Raw genomic sequence first — 16,272 nt, forward strand, 5'->3', positions numbered from 1 at the left:
GTGTGTGAGGCATCTTTCCCCGTCTCTGTGTCCGTCTCATAATCCGGCGTGTTGGAAAGGGCGCTTGGTCGTCACGTTCACACACACGGTTCTGTTTCTGTTTCTATGACTCAAGCTTCAGTCCAAACCGCAGCAGAACACAGGAACAAGAACTCAGAGGAGTTCTGGCTCCTTTGCAGAATTCTTTACCAAATAAATACTAGAATAAACCCAAACCATTCTAAACTTGATCACTCATGATGTCATCTTGTCTAATAGTGATGATTCTGTCCCTCAGCCTGACCTTTCTTTCTTTCTTTCTTTCTTTCTTTCTTTCTTTCTTTTTTTCTTTCTTTCTTTCTTTCTTTCTTTCTTTCTTTCTTTCTTTCTCAGGAACGATCATGTTTATAATCATGATTAACTCTGGGCGGCGGTGAGTACACCATTGTTGTGGCTCCTTTGGGGGGCGTGGCCGTCCGCCTTAATGTTAAAACCGCCTGGTCAGACTCTGCTCCGCTTTGTCCTCGCTCTCCTGATGCCACTCAAGGGCGAGCGAGCGAGGGAATCCTGCTGACAGCCACACTCTCCTCTGCTCCCACACAATGTCATCTACAGATAGGCTTTTATGTTGAAAGTGTGTGTGTGTGTGTGTGTGTGTGTGTGTGTGGTCACAAGCATAAGCGTTCAATGTGGGGTCACGCCAAAAGTGATGCATCAAAAGTTGTTGTAAGACATTGAGTTCAAACGGCTTAGAGTGAATGAAGAGCCCAAAAAACAAGGAGAAAAGAGAGGGAGAGAGAGGGGGAGAGAGAGAGAGAGAGAGAGAGAGAGAGAGAGAGAGAGAGAGAGCGAGCGAGCGATGCTGCAAAACCAAAACCAACATCCTAACTCACAATGATTAGACGAGTTTGCAAAGTTTTGAGCTGCATGGGCGATTAGCAGTTGGCAGCACAACTAAGGAGAGAACGAGAGGTCAGCAAGGAAGGGCAGAGTGTGTGTGTGTGTGTGTGTGTGTGTGAGAGCTAAAGCAGGTGGCGGTGAGGTATGAGGTGAGATAAGAGGGAAACATTGTCCGGCGTGAGAGAGAATACATCCCCGCGTGCGTTCATTAAAGTCTTCCCTAAGCCTCTGCTTCCTTCTTTAAGCCTCTGACCCTGTGTGTGCAAACTGTGCATGTTTGAGTGTGTGTGCGTGCGTGTGTGTATGTGTAAGAGCACATGCAGGTTGTGGTGACTGGGTGAGTAAATGGTGGCATGTAATCCTTCATTCTTCATTCATTCGTCATTCTGTTATCTGTCAACCTGAGCTACTGCAGCAAAACACACACTGACACACACACAGACACACACACAGACACACACACAGTGAGGACTGGCGTAGCACTGTTCTCCTGCTGTGGTTGTGTTGTCTGTGAGCCAACACAGCAGCTCTGATCTCTAATCAGCAGGCTCATGAGGTTTTCTCCCCTGCGTAACAAAGCATCGATGTTCCAGTCACACACACACGCACACACACACACACACTGGGAGATGATTCAGGGAGGGAGGGAGAGGAGGAGTTACAAACGAGCCATCCTCCTTGTTAATCAGTTGCTGACACTCGTCACATGCTGCACGTTGCCCTTGGCGATGATTTTCTGTCCCTCAATCGCAAAATGCTACAGTTTCCTCCACAACAGCTGCAGCAGCGACTCCAATCATCCCAGCTCATGACTCCGGCCTCAAACGTCTCTCTTTTCTGCCAACACTGTAAATATCTGTAAATACCTCCGTGTGTCATTTCTCCTCCTTCACACCTGATTACACCTCCTGTCCCCTCCTGCCCAAGGGATATTTATACTCTGTCCTATGTTCTGCCCTGTGACGGGTTAACACCAGCGCCGCCTCTTCCTCCTCTGATCCCTTCGGCACATTGACACCCCTGACCTCCTGCCCCTCCGCCGCCGCTACAGCACCGGCGTTTTCTCTCCGCTAAACGCCTCTTTAGTTGTCGCCCGATACAACGTTGACATTGAGACGCTCGGCCTTCGGCGACGGATGGGTTGATCCAATTAGAGGGGGGGGGGGGCGTTGTGTAATTGTTTCATTGTTTCTAACGCGGGCAGGTATGCGACCGTGAGGACGAGCTCGCTCTGTGGGTCTGAGGCTATGTACAGTATGTCATGTAACCCAAGAAGCTCTGACTGAGACAGCAGCAATGTCAGGTGGCTTAAAGCCTGTAAGCCGGTAAGCCGCCCCTTGAACAAGTGATCTGTTAATGACAGTCTAAATATTTAACCGATAAATGATAGGTCCAGGTGTGTGTGTGTGTGTGTGTGTGTGTGTGTGTGTGTGCAGTAAGACGATGACACCGTGGAGTTCCTACTTTTGAGGATGAAGGGGGAGCGTGACGACTTATGGAAGCACGCTAAGAGCGACCAAAGCGGGAGTGTTAATGTTCCAGGGGTCTGACTTTAGCTGTGCCCTTGAGATTCAATGTGCATGTGGGTGAGAGTGTGTGAGAGCGAGAGTCCTGTGTTGGAGTGATGGAGGAAGTGTGTGTGTGTGTGTGTGAGGATGTGCTTCAGCAGGCTGCAGTGTGACAGATTTTGATTACAAATTACCCTCCTATTGAAAAGTCTTGTTGTTGTTGTTCCTCTGCACCCAATAAAGATATACCATCACAATCATAAACCAAACCATAAACACACCAACACACACACACACACACACACTAACCCTGCGTCACACCCACTCCAGCTCTCCATTCTATCCATTCAACCAAGGCATTTGGAGTCATTCAGCGCGGAAGATGAATAAACGTCAGCCGATCAATCACTCTCTCAATAAGGCTACTAAGTACATCAATCAAGCTGGATATCCGCTGCCGACGCTGACCCCACCCTTCCTCCATTCACAACTTGTCATTTATCATCTCTAACCACCCATCCATCCTTCCACCCTGTGATGGACGGGGCGGAAGGAGGAGGAGGAGGAGGAGGAGGAGGAGGAGGAGGAGGAAAGGTTTGATTCAGTCTGGGCTCCTGAATCACTCGTCCATGCTGGTCGCAGGCGATGCTCTGTGATCGCTCTGCCCCACTTAAACACACACACACAAGCTCATCCTTACACACACACACACACACACACACACACACACAGCCGGGTTATATGCTGTGACCTGTGCGTGTACAACCGCAATACGAGGTCAACCGAGCGAGACTCTCAGTCACATAGCGTAGCATCATTGTTAGCTCCGTGACTCACTCTGTCCTCGTGGATCTGCCCCACTTCCACTGCGGCGTGGAGACGATGCCCTGTAGGCTGCATGAGGGGCGGAGCCAGCACACAACTCGTATACACACAGAAACCTAAACACACAAATGGTACACACATAAACTGCACTCCTATAGTGTTGGCGTAGCAGAGTTCTACCCCGTGTTTCTAAAGGAAATACCCCTAAACTTCCCTCCAGCAGCTCATTCTCATCTTTGTGAGGTGGAACAAATCACCCATCTGTGAGGTCGTCAGCCAGTTTGTTCTCAGCTTTAACATTCAAATGGAACAATTGGATCATATAACAAACTGAAGATGCGTTTGCTCTTTTATAGACAGATCCTGTCTATAGGATTGCATCGCCCTTAAGGCAGAAAATGCCTTTAGAAATTTAAAGGTATTCCCTTTTTTTATTACAGCAGATATAAGGCATCACTCTCTTTGTGACCCACAATGTCTTCTTATGTATTGAACGTATGTGTGCGTGTGAACGTGTGTGTGTGTGTGTGTGTGTGTGTGTGTGTGTGTGTGTGTGTGTTTCCCTCAGGTAACGTATGGTCAGTGCTTGTAATAGTCATCGTTTATACGGCGGTGATTCACAAGAGCACTTCACAGAGAATGCAGGTACATCCACCCACTCAGAGAAACCAGCTCTGTGGAGTAACTGTGCTGAGATGGACAGTGTGTGTGTGTGTGTGTGTGTGTGTGCGCACGCGTGTGTGTGAGTGTGTGTGTAGATGTTATTGCTCTCAATAATCTCAGAGGTCATTCTGTAGTCCCGAAGTGAAGGCATATTCATCCTTATTGCTGTCTGTCTGTCTGTCTGCCTCTCTTCACTCTCTCTCTCTCTCTCTCTCTCTCACACTCACTCACTCACTCACTCACTCACTCACTCGGGCACACTAACACACACACCTATTGCCATATCTGAATGTGCAACCAAGGCAGACAGTCAGATCTTGGTTCAGTACAGGGCCTTTGGTCTCAGTGTCCCGCTTCGTTTTCTTCTTCTTCTTCGTCCTCCCGTTGCTCTTCATCACTTTATTCCGCTTGCACCCTGCCGTCAGTCTGTCAGACCTGCATGCCAGGCTTGCTCAGATCTCCGTTCCCATGGTTCCCTCCTCCTCCTCCTCCTCCTCCTCCTCCTCCACCGCCCATGATGTAGTCGTCGCTGTCCACCTCCTCGCTCTTCCTCTTTTCGTAGCGCTCGTACAGCACCATGAGCACACCCATCACCCATGCCGAGACCGTGCCGGCAGAGAAGATGACGAAGCCGATGGCGATGAAGAAGAGGTAGTCCCAGTAGCCCAAGCCTTGGTGGCAGTCCGCCCGCAGCTGCATGCCCACCTCTGCCAGCCGCTGGCCCTCCAGCTCAGATGGGCCCTGACAAACCACCTGCCCCTCATCTGGAGGTGAGACAGAGAGAGAGAGAGAGAGAGAGGAGGAGGAAGATGAAGAGCAAGGAGGACAAGGGGAGAGTAAAGGACAGGGATTAATGAGAAAGGTAACAAATAAAAGCGAGGGATGGAGGGAGAGAATAATTGGTGTACATGGTTGAGAATGAGGTGCAGAGAAGAGAGAGAGAGAAAGAGAGGAGGGAGAGAAGGGAGAGAACATAATTACTTAGGAGAAAGGATACATGAACAAAAAGCGGGTAGGTACGCACACACACACACACACACGCACACATGCACACACGCACACACATGCACACACACGCACACACACGCACACACACACACACAAACAGCTGCTACCAAAGCGGTGATAACCTTTGTGATAAACGATCCCCTGGGACTCTATAGATTTCCTCTGGGTAGTATAGGTCTTGGGTGTCTAGGACAGGGCGACATTATTATGCTGTACGCGCATTCACTCTCTCTCTCTCACACACACACGTACACACACAAATACACTCTGGCATGTCAGCCCTCCAGCCCCTTCATGCGCACATTATTATACACCAGCAAATCACCGTCTAACAGCAGAAAGATAAGGAGATGAGTGTTTTCACTGACATAACATCAGCCATTCATAATGAGGAATATGTTAATCAGCAGCACAGCCAGAGGCAGCGGGAGCGACACGGAGGAGAGGCTCCTCCCAAAACCTCTATCCCCAGAGGTCAGAGGTCACGTGTAGCTACAGTACAGCCACCCTCCCAGCTGGTGGCCACTTAGCGTGTCTTGCTCAAGGACACTTCAGCAGGGCAGTAAGGAGTGACGCTGCAGCTCACTCACCTACATTAATGAGCATGAATACAGCGTGATTAATAGAGGAGAGGATGGCGTCTGCTGCTCTTTATCACTTCATCTCACTTTATTGCCATGCTGCATGCTAATCCACACACTCCTTTGATCACTCCCCCCCCCACATACACGTGCTTCACTGCATTCGTACTCCAAAACAGAGGTTACTCAGATATTAATCATGAATCATGTAAGAGAGTGAGACAAATTCAAAAGCGAGAACAGAGGGAGGGTTTTAAAGATGACAGATAGTGTGGACAAACAAATGCACCGACAAGACAATGGGCACATGTTTGCTGCTGCACGCACGCACACACACACACACACAGACACCCACAAACACACACACAGACACACACAGACACACACACAGGCCCAGATGCAGCGATTCTAACCCACAGAGGGAAGACGGAGGGCAGGAGAGCAGGGAGAGGAGGAGAGAGGGATGGTATCTGGCTGCGCTCCTGTCTGCTGATGGATCATTGCAGTGAACAATGTTAATTAAACTGCACTCATCTACCAATAAAGCCAAAGGTCTGGCCCTGGAATATGAATGATGGCGGGAGGATGAAATGTATATGATCTACACATCCTGGGCTTCTTCTCGGGGATTGGCCAGCGGCAGCATCAGTTTGAGTTTAAGACCTGGAACAAATTAACCCGCATGCACCTTCGCAAATCCTTAAATCCTTTATTCTGCCAGTGAAGTGTCTGATTTAACCCCATCATGACCGGATTACTCTGTGTCTGAGCTATACAGTATGTATCATAGATTCAGAATTTCAAGGCTTAACATCAGAACCTGCAACAATCTATCATGAGCCTGCAGCTCCGAGCTCTAAACCAGAGATATTAGTGAGTCACTAAAGTGCAAAAGATTCATTCAAAGTTCCATCCAAGTTGCCTCCGATAATGGAAAGACATCAACCAACAGTGTTCTAAAGCCAGACAGTGTGTGTGTGTGCGTGTGTGTGTGCGGATGCTGGAATAGCGAGTGTCAGTGAGCTGATCTGATCTGTTCTCATCTCTCATCTGATGTTCTGCTTCTTCTTCTTCTCATTTCGTCACAGATGATCTCTGAAAGTAGGTCTGTTGCACGTTTGGGGTTTTACCCTAAAGCCCAGGATGTCCCGATCTGCATGGCTGATATTAAGGTCGATCAAGCAATATTACAATATTCTATCATAATTTAAGTAATGAACTTTTTTTTAATGGTGGCTTTGGGTCTGTTGTGGTGAGATCATACCTGTTAGGTGATGCCACTGAGCAGAGAAACCTGTCCTCAGCAAGGATGTGAGGACGAAGACACAGAACACTACAAAAACACGTTCATTTAACCATTTCAGTGCACAGGGTCACGGAGGACAGGTGCCTCTGTCACACACAGACATATTAGCTTATTCATACTGACCGAGGAAACTATTTACAGTTCCCCTGCATCCAGTTTGATCAGGTGGATTCAAACCCTCAGGTGGATTCAAACCCCAGTTAGATTTTCCTTATTGAATGTCGTCATACTTTAGATTAACTGTGCAGCACAAATATGGAACCAGGACTCAACAATTGGAAGCAACGATTGGAACTGGGGGGTGGGGAACAAAAAAGCATTACTCATTCCTACCCACAGCTTCAGAAAGCTGTTTGTGGCGCTCAGAGCTCAGCCAGCGTCCATCTGTCCTCTAAAACCAGTGGAAGGAAAAGCCAGAACCCAAACATGATTTTCCCCAAACTACAGATCATTGGAGACGCATCACGACAGCCTAATACAAAGAAAACAAATCATTTGAGTGTTAGAGGGGAAAACAGAAAAAGGTCGCCATGTCAGCAGACAGCGTGATTCACTCTCTCTTCTCCACCTTCTGTTTCTTTGTCAATCTGTGTTTTCTCACTCATCCCATCACTCATGATAGGAAAACACTCAGCCATCATTCTGGAACAGCGCCCCTGGTAATTCCGTATTCCTCCACCGGCCCTGAATCTTTCCCTGGATCTGGTCTTTTCCTGCAGAGCATCTGAGAGGACATGGCTGTGGTCTTAAGGTCCCACGCTGAAGGAATTACATTTCCTGCCACATGATGTCCGGGTTTAAATAATTGAAACTAGCTGAGATAAGGGAGGAGAGGTCAGGCAGAGCCCAGGCAGAGTTCAACCAGCATCACAGGCCTGGGCAGACACACGGATCTGAAACAATCCCAGCTCAATTCAGTTATTTAAATACTTTATATGGATGGGAATAAAATGACACTCACACAAATTGGCTCTTAAAGATTCACACTGCTGCCAGAACGGCTGAGCTAAGAACGGAAGGTTGGACTGCAATGAGAATGCTGGATAATATGTTTAAATTTGTGAAAACTGATTGCTTCTGTGTGTGTGTGTGTGTGTGTGTGTGTGTGTGTGTGTGTGTGTGTGTGTGTGTGTGTGGTTGTGTGTGTGTGTGTGTGTTGGTGAAATTTGACAGTGTGTGTGTGAGTTGTACAGCCACTACAGCTGTGAAACAGAGCCTCAGTATCAAATCCTGAACTGGATGGTTTCCAGGCTCGGTGCTGACACACTGGCAGGCTCAACGGTGGCCTAACCTTTCAGCAGGAGGCACTAGTAAGGGCGAGATGCTGCGGAAAACTATTGCTGACTCTTCTGTGACCTTCCCTCTGCCCCTCACACACACACACACACACACACACACACCCACCAACACCAATAATAGATGAATAACATTCACAGACACGTGTTCAACTGTCAGAAACAGCAGGTTTTCATTTGAAAAGATTGCATATTACACACACACACACACACACACACACACACACACACACACACACACACACACACACACACACACACACACACACACACACACACACACACACAGGGATGATCAGGGATGTTGCGAGGGATTAACCTGCAGGGCAGAGGACCGGCCCCCTGAACTGTGAACAGAGCTATTTATAATCAGATTAATTATGCCAATGCATATGGTAATCGGCATGGTTACGGTCTTATATAAAGGGGGAGGTGGGTCAGTATGGCTGGCTTATTTTTTTTATCACCCCTGAACGTTTGTGTGTGTGTGTAAACACAAGAGCACACTTTTGTTGAGTTTGTGTCTTTTGTGTTCTTGACTTAAAGCCCCCACATGCTCACTCACACCAGCTCCAGTCTGACCTCTGACCTCTCTATGGCAGCAGAGGAGAGCTAAGAGTTATTATGTTTTATTTATGAATACATATGAGTTTGAAATGAATGGATAAATATTGATTAGACTTTTTTGGGGGGCCTTGAATTTCGCTCTCTTCTTCCCAAACTAACCACATTATAGTGAAGCGGGCTGAGACTAAGAATAGCTGACCTTTTCTTCATCACATCCACTAGGGCTGAATAACACACGCCTTCACACTCCTCCTCAAATACAGCATTAGTCAGATTACCATCAAGCTCCTTTCCATCATTTCTCCATATGATCCCATCTTCCTCTGGCAGGGGATGAGTGGAGAGGGAGAGGCAGAGGGAGTGAAGGTCAGATATCAAATGCTCCCTCGTCTCTCCCTTCTATCCCTCCATCGTATCGCTCTTGCTCTCTTATCACCTCCCACTTTTCATTCCCACTCTGGCACGTTATCATTTATCCCCCCCCCCCTGCCTTTAGCATTCTATTTTTCCATTCTGTTTTGTTTTTTTACAACCTTCACTTTCGCTCCGTCATCTCCTCTCCCTCACCTCTCTCTCTCTCTCTCTCTCTCTCTCTCTCTCTCTCTCTCTCTCTCTCTCTCTCTCTCCTCCAATTCTTACTCTCTTGGCTCCCGTATTGCTTGGCTGTGTGCACAGAAACACACAGTCACGCACACCTGAGCTGCTCCTCCGTTCTGCCTCAGGTGATCACATCACAAACACACCCACGTAAACAACACATCCAGCGTGGTTTCAAACACACACACACACACACACACACACAGACATAAACGTATCCATACTCTCTCTCCACCGAGCACAGAGCACACACAGGCCCTTTTCATTTGATATGCTTGTCCGCACCAGATGGGACTGCGAAATTGTTCCAACTGATAAATAATGTATGGACTACCTGAGTCAAATGAATTGATGCCTCGCTGTCATAATGAATGTTTAAATGAATTTGAGTGACAGATCTGGAGCAGGGATGATTGCTAACTCATCTATTATCTGACTATTTATGTTTCCATTTCCTTCTCTGTATTGATGCTCCGTCTGCCTTCCTCGTCTGGCCTCTCTGTCTTCTCTTCTGCTGCTGTGATGTGTCATCCTCTCACCTCTTCAGTCATTTAAGATTACATTTGAGTAACAACACATCAAATTAAATTGGTGACCCTTCTCCTTCCTCTCAGTGGATCAGCCTCAGTTTGTTTGGATGAATATTTAGCCCGTGCTTGACCCTCTCTCTTGGCTGAGTGCCGCAGTTCTCCGAGCTGCCCAGATATTTTTCCCCCATCACCGCAGCCATAACAACGCCGCACACTGCCAACCCGGGTCAGACCACCTTCATTCTACACGTTTCACCGAGCCACTTGTCAGAATCGACCTAGAGTGAGTACAGTAGGTCAGTGAGCATGCTGAGGCTCCATAATGATTAATGAAAGAGGCGACCAATAGTGAGGGTCATCCCTTGACAAGAGAGGAAAGGTGTATTCCAAAACTGAGAGCGATCATAACAGGAAGATTGGGAAGTGATCTGCACCCGCACACACCCACACACACACACCTGTGAAAGGCCCTGCACACCCATACAGGTGCAGGCGGTTTGGGTCAGTCAGGCTAATCAGGCCTCTCCAGCAGAGAGTTGGGTGTTGAGCTCAGCAAACCTCCTATAAGGAGAAATGTCTGAAAAGCAACACAAATCAATGTAATGTGGTCTATCCACTCCCACACAGTCCTGGGATGAGGTCTGATCAGCCAATGAAAACACCTGTGTGGGTGGACCATAGGTGTGAAGTCTGAGGATGTTTGGCTATTGTTTTTTTTGGCAGAGTTTTTAAAAGCCGCAAAAATCAATTCATAGGAGAAATTGTGCCCAATACTTCAAATATCAAAGGGAACAAAGATCCTCGGCTGACAGACAAACAGCTGTCAACTGTTTAAAGTAGCCACATTGTACATAAAATGCAGATACGTGCAGTGTTTGTTACTGGGACTTGACTTCTTCAGAGGCTTTTTTAATGCAGAGTTTGTTTACCACCTGCATGCCTGGGATACGTGAGGCACAGCAGGCCGAGCGCCGGGAGAAACACACAGCCTGCACAGCCAGCACGCTCGCCTCTCATCTTTGACTTCTCGCTCTCTCCCTTCCGTCCCTCGTTCTTATGGAGCTCACTTTCAATTTCCCCCCTCCTCCTCTGTAGATCTCTTTTATCATTGACCAGTCATCAACCAGAGACACCCAGACAAACTAAGGAACTCGAACATCTGCGAGCAAATGCCAACACAGGAAATAAAAGCGGTCCAGGGCTGCTTACTTTGTTATGCACACTCACAGTCACACACACTTGCACACTCGCATGCACCTGATTCATATTCACACAGTAAGATAAAGACACACTGAGAGATAGTGACAGCTGGAATCTCTGTGCATTACACTCACAGCCCTGCAGTCAGATTGGAGGGCATTCATAACCGGAGAAACACAGCACACACGCTTGTACACACACACACACACACACACACATACACGCTCGCTTGACCCCATTCCCTCCGTTAACAATGGCTACAAAGGCAATGTATGTCTCGGCACCCAAGCAACGCATGTAGCCTAGCATTATACAGCGATAGAAACATGTTCCTGTGTGTTTGTGTGTGTTTGTGTGTATCCAGAAGCCGCCTCCTCTTTTAGTTAAACAACATTACTTCAAAAATGTGTGTGTGATAAGGAAGTAAGAATAGAAATTTACATTAGCTGTAATGTAATAGTTATTAGCTCTGATTTAAAGTCGTATGTATGCACGTTGGCACATTAGGTTCCCGGGACATCTGGCTGTGGGTTTGTTGTGTTGTCGCTTTAGATTCCGACGCTCTTATGACAGAATATTAACTCTGATTCTGTTACAGAAATGTGTCTGTGTGAGGATTAGGGGGTGGGCGAACACGGAGCAGAGAGCGCCTTGGAATCTGTCAATGATGAGCTCTTATCTTTATGTGTGTGTCACTTATGTGTGTGTATACCACAGTGGGGAGGGATACAGATGGAGAATAACAACTTTCGGGCCCCGCTGTCTTTAAGTGGACTCAAGCTCCTCTTCACCTCACCTCTCCTCTCCTCTCACACATCCCTTCATCCCCATTCCCTCTTGCCTCAGGCGCTCCCCTCAGGCTCTCCCCTAACTCTGAGATCACACACACTGAATCATACACTCTTTAAGTGGAGTGACTCATACACGCAGTCACACTGACACACTCACACACTCACACACACACGCACGTACGTGAACACGCTGTCCTTAATGGGAGCAGAGGAGTCTAGCTTTTTTGAGCATCATCATTAACCATCTGGACTGAAGGGCCAAAGCATACGGTGGCAGGAGTGCCAGCACACCCAGGTGCACATGAGTGTGTGTGCGTGCGTGTGTGTGTGAGTGTGCATGGGGGTTGGGAGTTGGGGTTGCTAACCAGACAAAACAGGTACAAAAGGACACCACTGTCCTATCGGCACTAGCTCTCCCTGCAGGACTCAGACAGACCAAACAGTTGCTTGGTTGGGATGAGTGCAGCTATTATAAGAACGACCTCATTGCTATTAGACCCAAACAAGTTTACCAGCTCATAACATGACAATTTAGAATCAACAATAAAAGATCACCTGCATTCATTACGGCTAAGAAGGTCAATAAGCTCCTCCGTCTCTTTTCTTATGTCTCTCTAATTCAATCCTCTTGCTATTTTTACCAAACGGGCTTTTAACATTTGAGGTTTCCCTGTTTCTGAGGAAGTGGAATACAAATCTGCTGATTCCAGGGGGGAAACTGGAGTTATTGTTGAGACATGAAGGGCATTTAAAGGTGATTGTGTAGCACAGTGGAGCGGGGAAGCAGAACCTTCAGATTGCTGTGACTTTGAGGTCAGACCCTCAGTGTTTGTGTGTGTGTGTGTGGATAGGAGAGATATATTAAGCATCTGTATGTGGACAGAAGTGTGTGTGCATAATTGTTGGGATCGTGCTTTAAAGTGCAATAAGTAGCTCGCCATCAGGGACTAAACTGACCGCACGCCCACAATCAAATTATCTAAACGAGCTGATGTGACAGTAACAAATGATGAGACCTTGGGGTGTCTTTGGCTCTCCGTCTTAACAGGGGAACATTTTGTTTACAGGCAGGGAAGCTGGCCAGAGAGGATTTCTCTCTCCGAGCCAACCAAGCATCAGCCAGAACTGTCTAACTGCTGTGTGTGTGTGTGTGTGTGCTTGAACACGACGTTTTAACTCTTGAGACACAAGCGTGTTTTGATATGATTAAGATCTGCCCTGGAGACGGTGAGTTGTTGAGATGGGGATCTGGAATGAAACCCTTCTTAGATCCCTCTGTCCTTTGTCCTGTGTGTGTGTGTGTGTGTGGTTTGGGGTTATCAGATAGAGACATCAGACAGATCAGAGTCCAAACTCACCTTGGAACTTGAAGCTCTCGATCTGCACCCACAGGCACAGGTCCTCCGTGTCACAGTCGCACCTCCAGGGGTTCCCGCTGAGCCCCAGAGAGCGCAGCGCAGGCAGGGCGATCAGGCTGCTGATGTTCAGGGCTGTCAGGTTGTTCCGGCTCACGTCCAGCACCTGCAGAGCCAGGTTCTCCGAGAAGGCATCCGGGTGGATCTCACTGAGAGCCGGGTTATCTGTCAGCCGGAGCATCACCAATGACGCCATGGGCCCGAAAGTCCGGTCCTCGATCTGCACCAGGGTGTTGAACGACAAGTCCAGATAGGCGAGTTTCCTCAAGTTCCCGAAGGTGGATTCTGAGACCTCGGTTAAAGAATTGTTGCTGCAATCCAGGTAGACCAGATCGGATAGGTAGTTGAGCTGAAGCGCCGGAAGGTCCCCGATGCGGTTATTGGAGATGATGAGCTGCCGGGTGGCGAGGGGCAGGTCGTTGGGGAAGAGGGTGAGCTCCTGCCCGGCGCACTGGACCACCAGCTGGTCGTCGCACACGCATCTGTCTGGGCAGCCGGCCGTGACAGCCGGGTACGGGGCCACCCCCATCACGAATATAAAGAGGAAGAGAAGCCGGAGGGATTGGGCGCTGTGCTCGGGCAGGACACGCATGACGACGCCGCCCAGAGCGTCATGAACTCGGGCTGAGCTGGACCGGGACTCCGCGGCGCTCCCCGGGCATCCTGCATGGGTCTGAGGCGCAGGGGGAGAGGCGAGGTGTCTGGTCTGGGTGTCCGAGTGTCGCTGCCCGGGTGTCTGGCTGCTGTTTCTATCCAGCCTCTCTTCTCTCTCCAGCAACGACTACCGGTCACTCACTCACACGCACTCTGGCGCGCCACGCACGTCGCCACAATACATCCGTGGATTGAGAAGGTGACCGACCAGACGGACGCTTGTCGCTGTGTTGGGAGAGAAGCGTGCGGGTTTAACGGACTTTGTCCCGCCCATGAACGCCACACTTCATCTTTGGGGATGAGTTGTCGCCAGCAGAGCGGATTGTGGATTTAGTTTCCAAACAAATGCCATGACTTGCGCAAAATCCTGGATTCTGAAGAGACTCGAGACTAAATCACCTCTCACACGTGTCCCTGTGTGCGTGTGTGTGAGAGTGTGTGAGTCGGTCTGCTGCACACTTCACTTTAAAATGTTTTTATTCATCCAGTGCGACAAAAAAAAGTGCGTCCTTCTCCTCCGCTCAGTCAGCTCCGTGTGGCGACCGATCTCTACTGCGCTCCAATGTGATGCTCTCTCTCTCCCTCTCTTTCTCTCTCTCTCTGGCTCGCTCGCTCGCTCGCTCTCCCTCACTCACCCCTTGATTCCTTATTCCCTCCCTCCCTTCCTTCCTCCGTGTGCGTGAGTGTGTGCTGGCAATGGTGTGATTAGTTAATATGACGTCACCAGGTGTTGCCCTCTCAGGACAATCCGGACTAATGAGTATCTCTCTCTCTCTCTCTCTCTCTCTCTCTCTCTCTCTCTCTCTCTCTCTCTCTCTCTCTCTGGTCCCTGTGTGTGTGTGTGTGTGTGTGTGGAAACAAGTCACCAGTAACCCTGAAAGCCTCATGTGAGTGCAGTTATTACAGTCATTTCTTATCTAGGCTCTCCACTCTTTCCAGTTGTTCAGCAGCTAATTTCTCTTCATTTGGTTCCCCAGCTGCTTGTTCACAACACAATACATCTAAACTGGATTAAATGCTCAAGTTATTCTTATATTCAGCTCAGCTCATATTTCCATTAGCAAAGGCAGAGTGGAGTCCAAAGCACAACTGTCCACAGTGGTGAGGATCACTTTGTGTGCAGGTTATCTGACAGAGGCGGTGTGTTCACTGCCAGGCCCTCACATCTGCTGTCACTGAACCAGGGCTGCTCAAGGTGGGCAGCTGGATTGAGGGTGAATTGAAATTATGCAAAATAATGCGATTTGTGGAAGTGGATTCATAAATCATTCTGTGGAGACGTTTCCTGTGTGTCACATATGCAGGGTTTGTGTTTCTATTGATCCTTTATGATGTTTTTAAATGTGTTATCATCCCAGAAATCATGAGATACATCTAATATCAAACATTGATCAGGTGGGTATTGGATTCGTGGAATATAATCTTATAATCAGGATTAATACAAATGTTGTGACCTTGTTGTCTAAAATGTGAACTATAAACAGATTTGTGTCGAAAGGAAAACCTAAACGATGCTCACAGCCTGTAAAGGAGCGGTCGGGTTGAATGAATAACAGGTTGATTGTGAAAAAGTGTCACAGCTCTCAGTCTGTCTGTTCATTTCAGAGCTGTTATGGTCGGGCACAGAGACCTCCATTCTGTCTGATTTATCATTATGGGTCGCAGGCATGGCAGCCTGGCAGAAGATGAGGCTGTTTGATGATTCTCTGATTCTGTCAGCCTGTCTGATACCTCTGTCATGGCTTTGCTGTCTTAATGGCCCTGCTGGATCGTATTCGCAGACAAACAGCCTTGGTAAAGCCTGACGATCACAATCATTAGTATAACTTTCCTCTCCGACTGTTCCAAATGGTGTCAGCTTACAGGATGTTTGTGTAGGTCTGTGTGTGTGTGTGTATATGTGAGGGTTTCTTTAAGTTCACACTGTTGAATGCATCAGTGTGAAATAGGATATTTGGAGTTCCTGTGATGTATAGTTGTAACGTTTGTGTATAGGACATGGATTTGTCATGTGTTATGTATGCATGCAGAGCTGTGTGTGGCTGTAACAGTATGCTGCTGCATGTGTACCTATGCAGAGGGTGTTGGCCAGGTTGAGCAGAGAAACATCTTTATTATTTAATAAGGGTGTGTGCAGTGTCGGCTGTCAACAGCCAGACAGCCGGTCTGATCTCTGGTCAGATGGGAGAGCCACCACTTCTATCAGAGGCGTCACTCACCTCTGCTTTCAAAGCTCTCCCTCTACATCTTTTACATCTCTTCATTTTCTTTGGAAAGTTTAGTTTTTGTTCACAAGTCCTACCTGCCAACTGTAAAAAAAACTTGATCAGTGGTTTGTTTTTGTTCTTATGATGGCAACAACATCCCTAATAATGTTGTTGACGGTTCAACTAAAAAAGGTGAACAAGTTCTTCAAATTCAGACCTTAACAAAGTCAAAGTAACCCAACACAA

The 16,272-nt window shown here is 48.0% G+C and overlaps 1 protein-coding gene across 1 annotated transcript; it reads right to left on the bottom strand.

Moving 5' to 3' along the window:
- Positions 1-4,304: 4,304 nt before the first annotated feature.
- Positions 4,305-13,757, bottom strand: lrrc52 (leucine rich repeat containing 52). Its single transcript, XM_076153611.1, has 2 exons — positions 13,109-13,757; positions 4,305-4,639 (listed from the first exon to the last, which is right to left on the bottom strand). Exons 1-2 carry the CDS (start codon positions 13,755-13,757, stop codon positions 4,305-4,307), a joined length of 984 nt encoding a protein of 327 aa, XP_076009726.1.
- Between the last annotated feature and the right edge of the window lie 2,515 nt (positions 13,758-16,272).

Source organism: Genypterus blacodes, unplaced genomic scaffold (assembly GCF_046128005.1).
Source record: "Genypterus blacodes isolate CSIRO-AG114 ecotype Tasmania unplaced genomic scaffold, CSIRO-AGI_Gbla_v1 ptg000058l_1, whole genome shotgun sequence".
In the NCBI taxonomy this organism is placed as follows: Eukaryota; Metazoa; Chordata; class Actinopteri; order Ophidiiformes; family Ophidiidae; genus Genypterus; species Genypterus blacodes.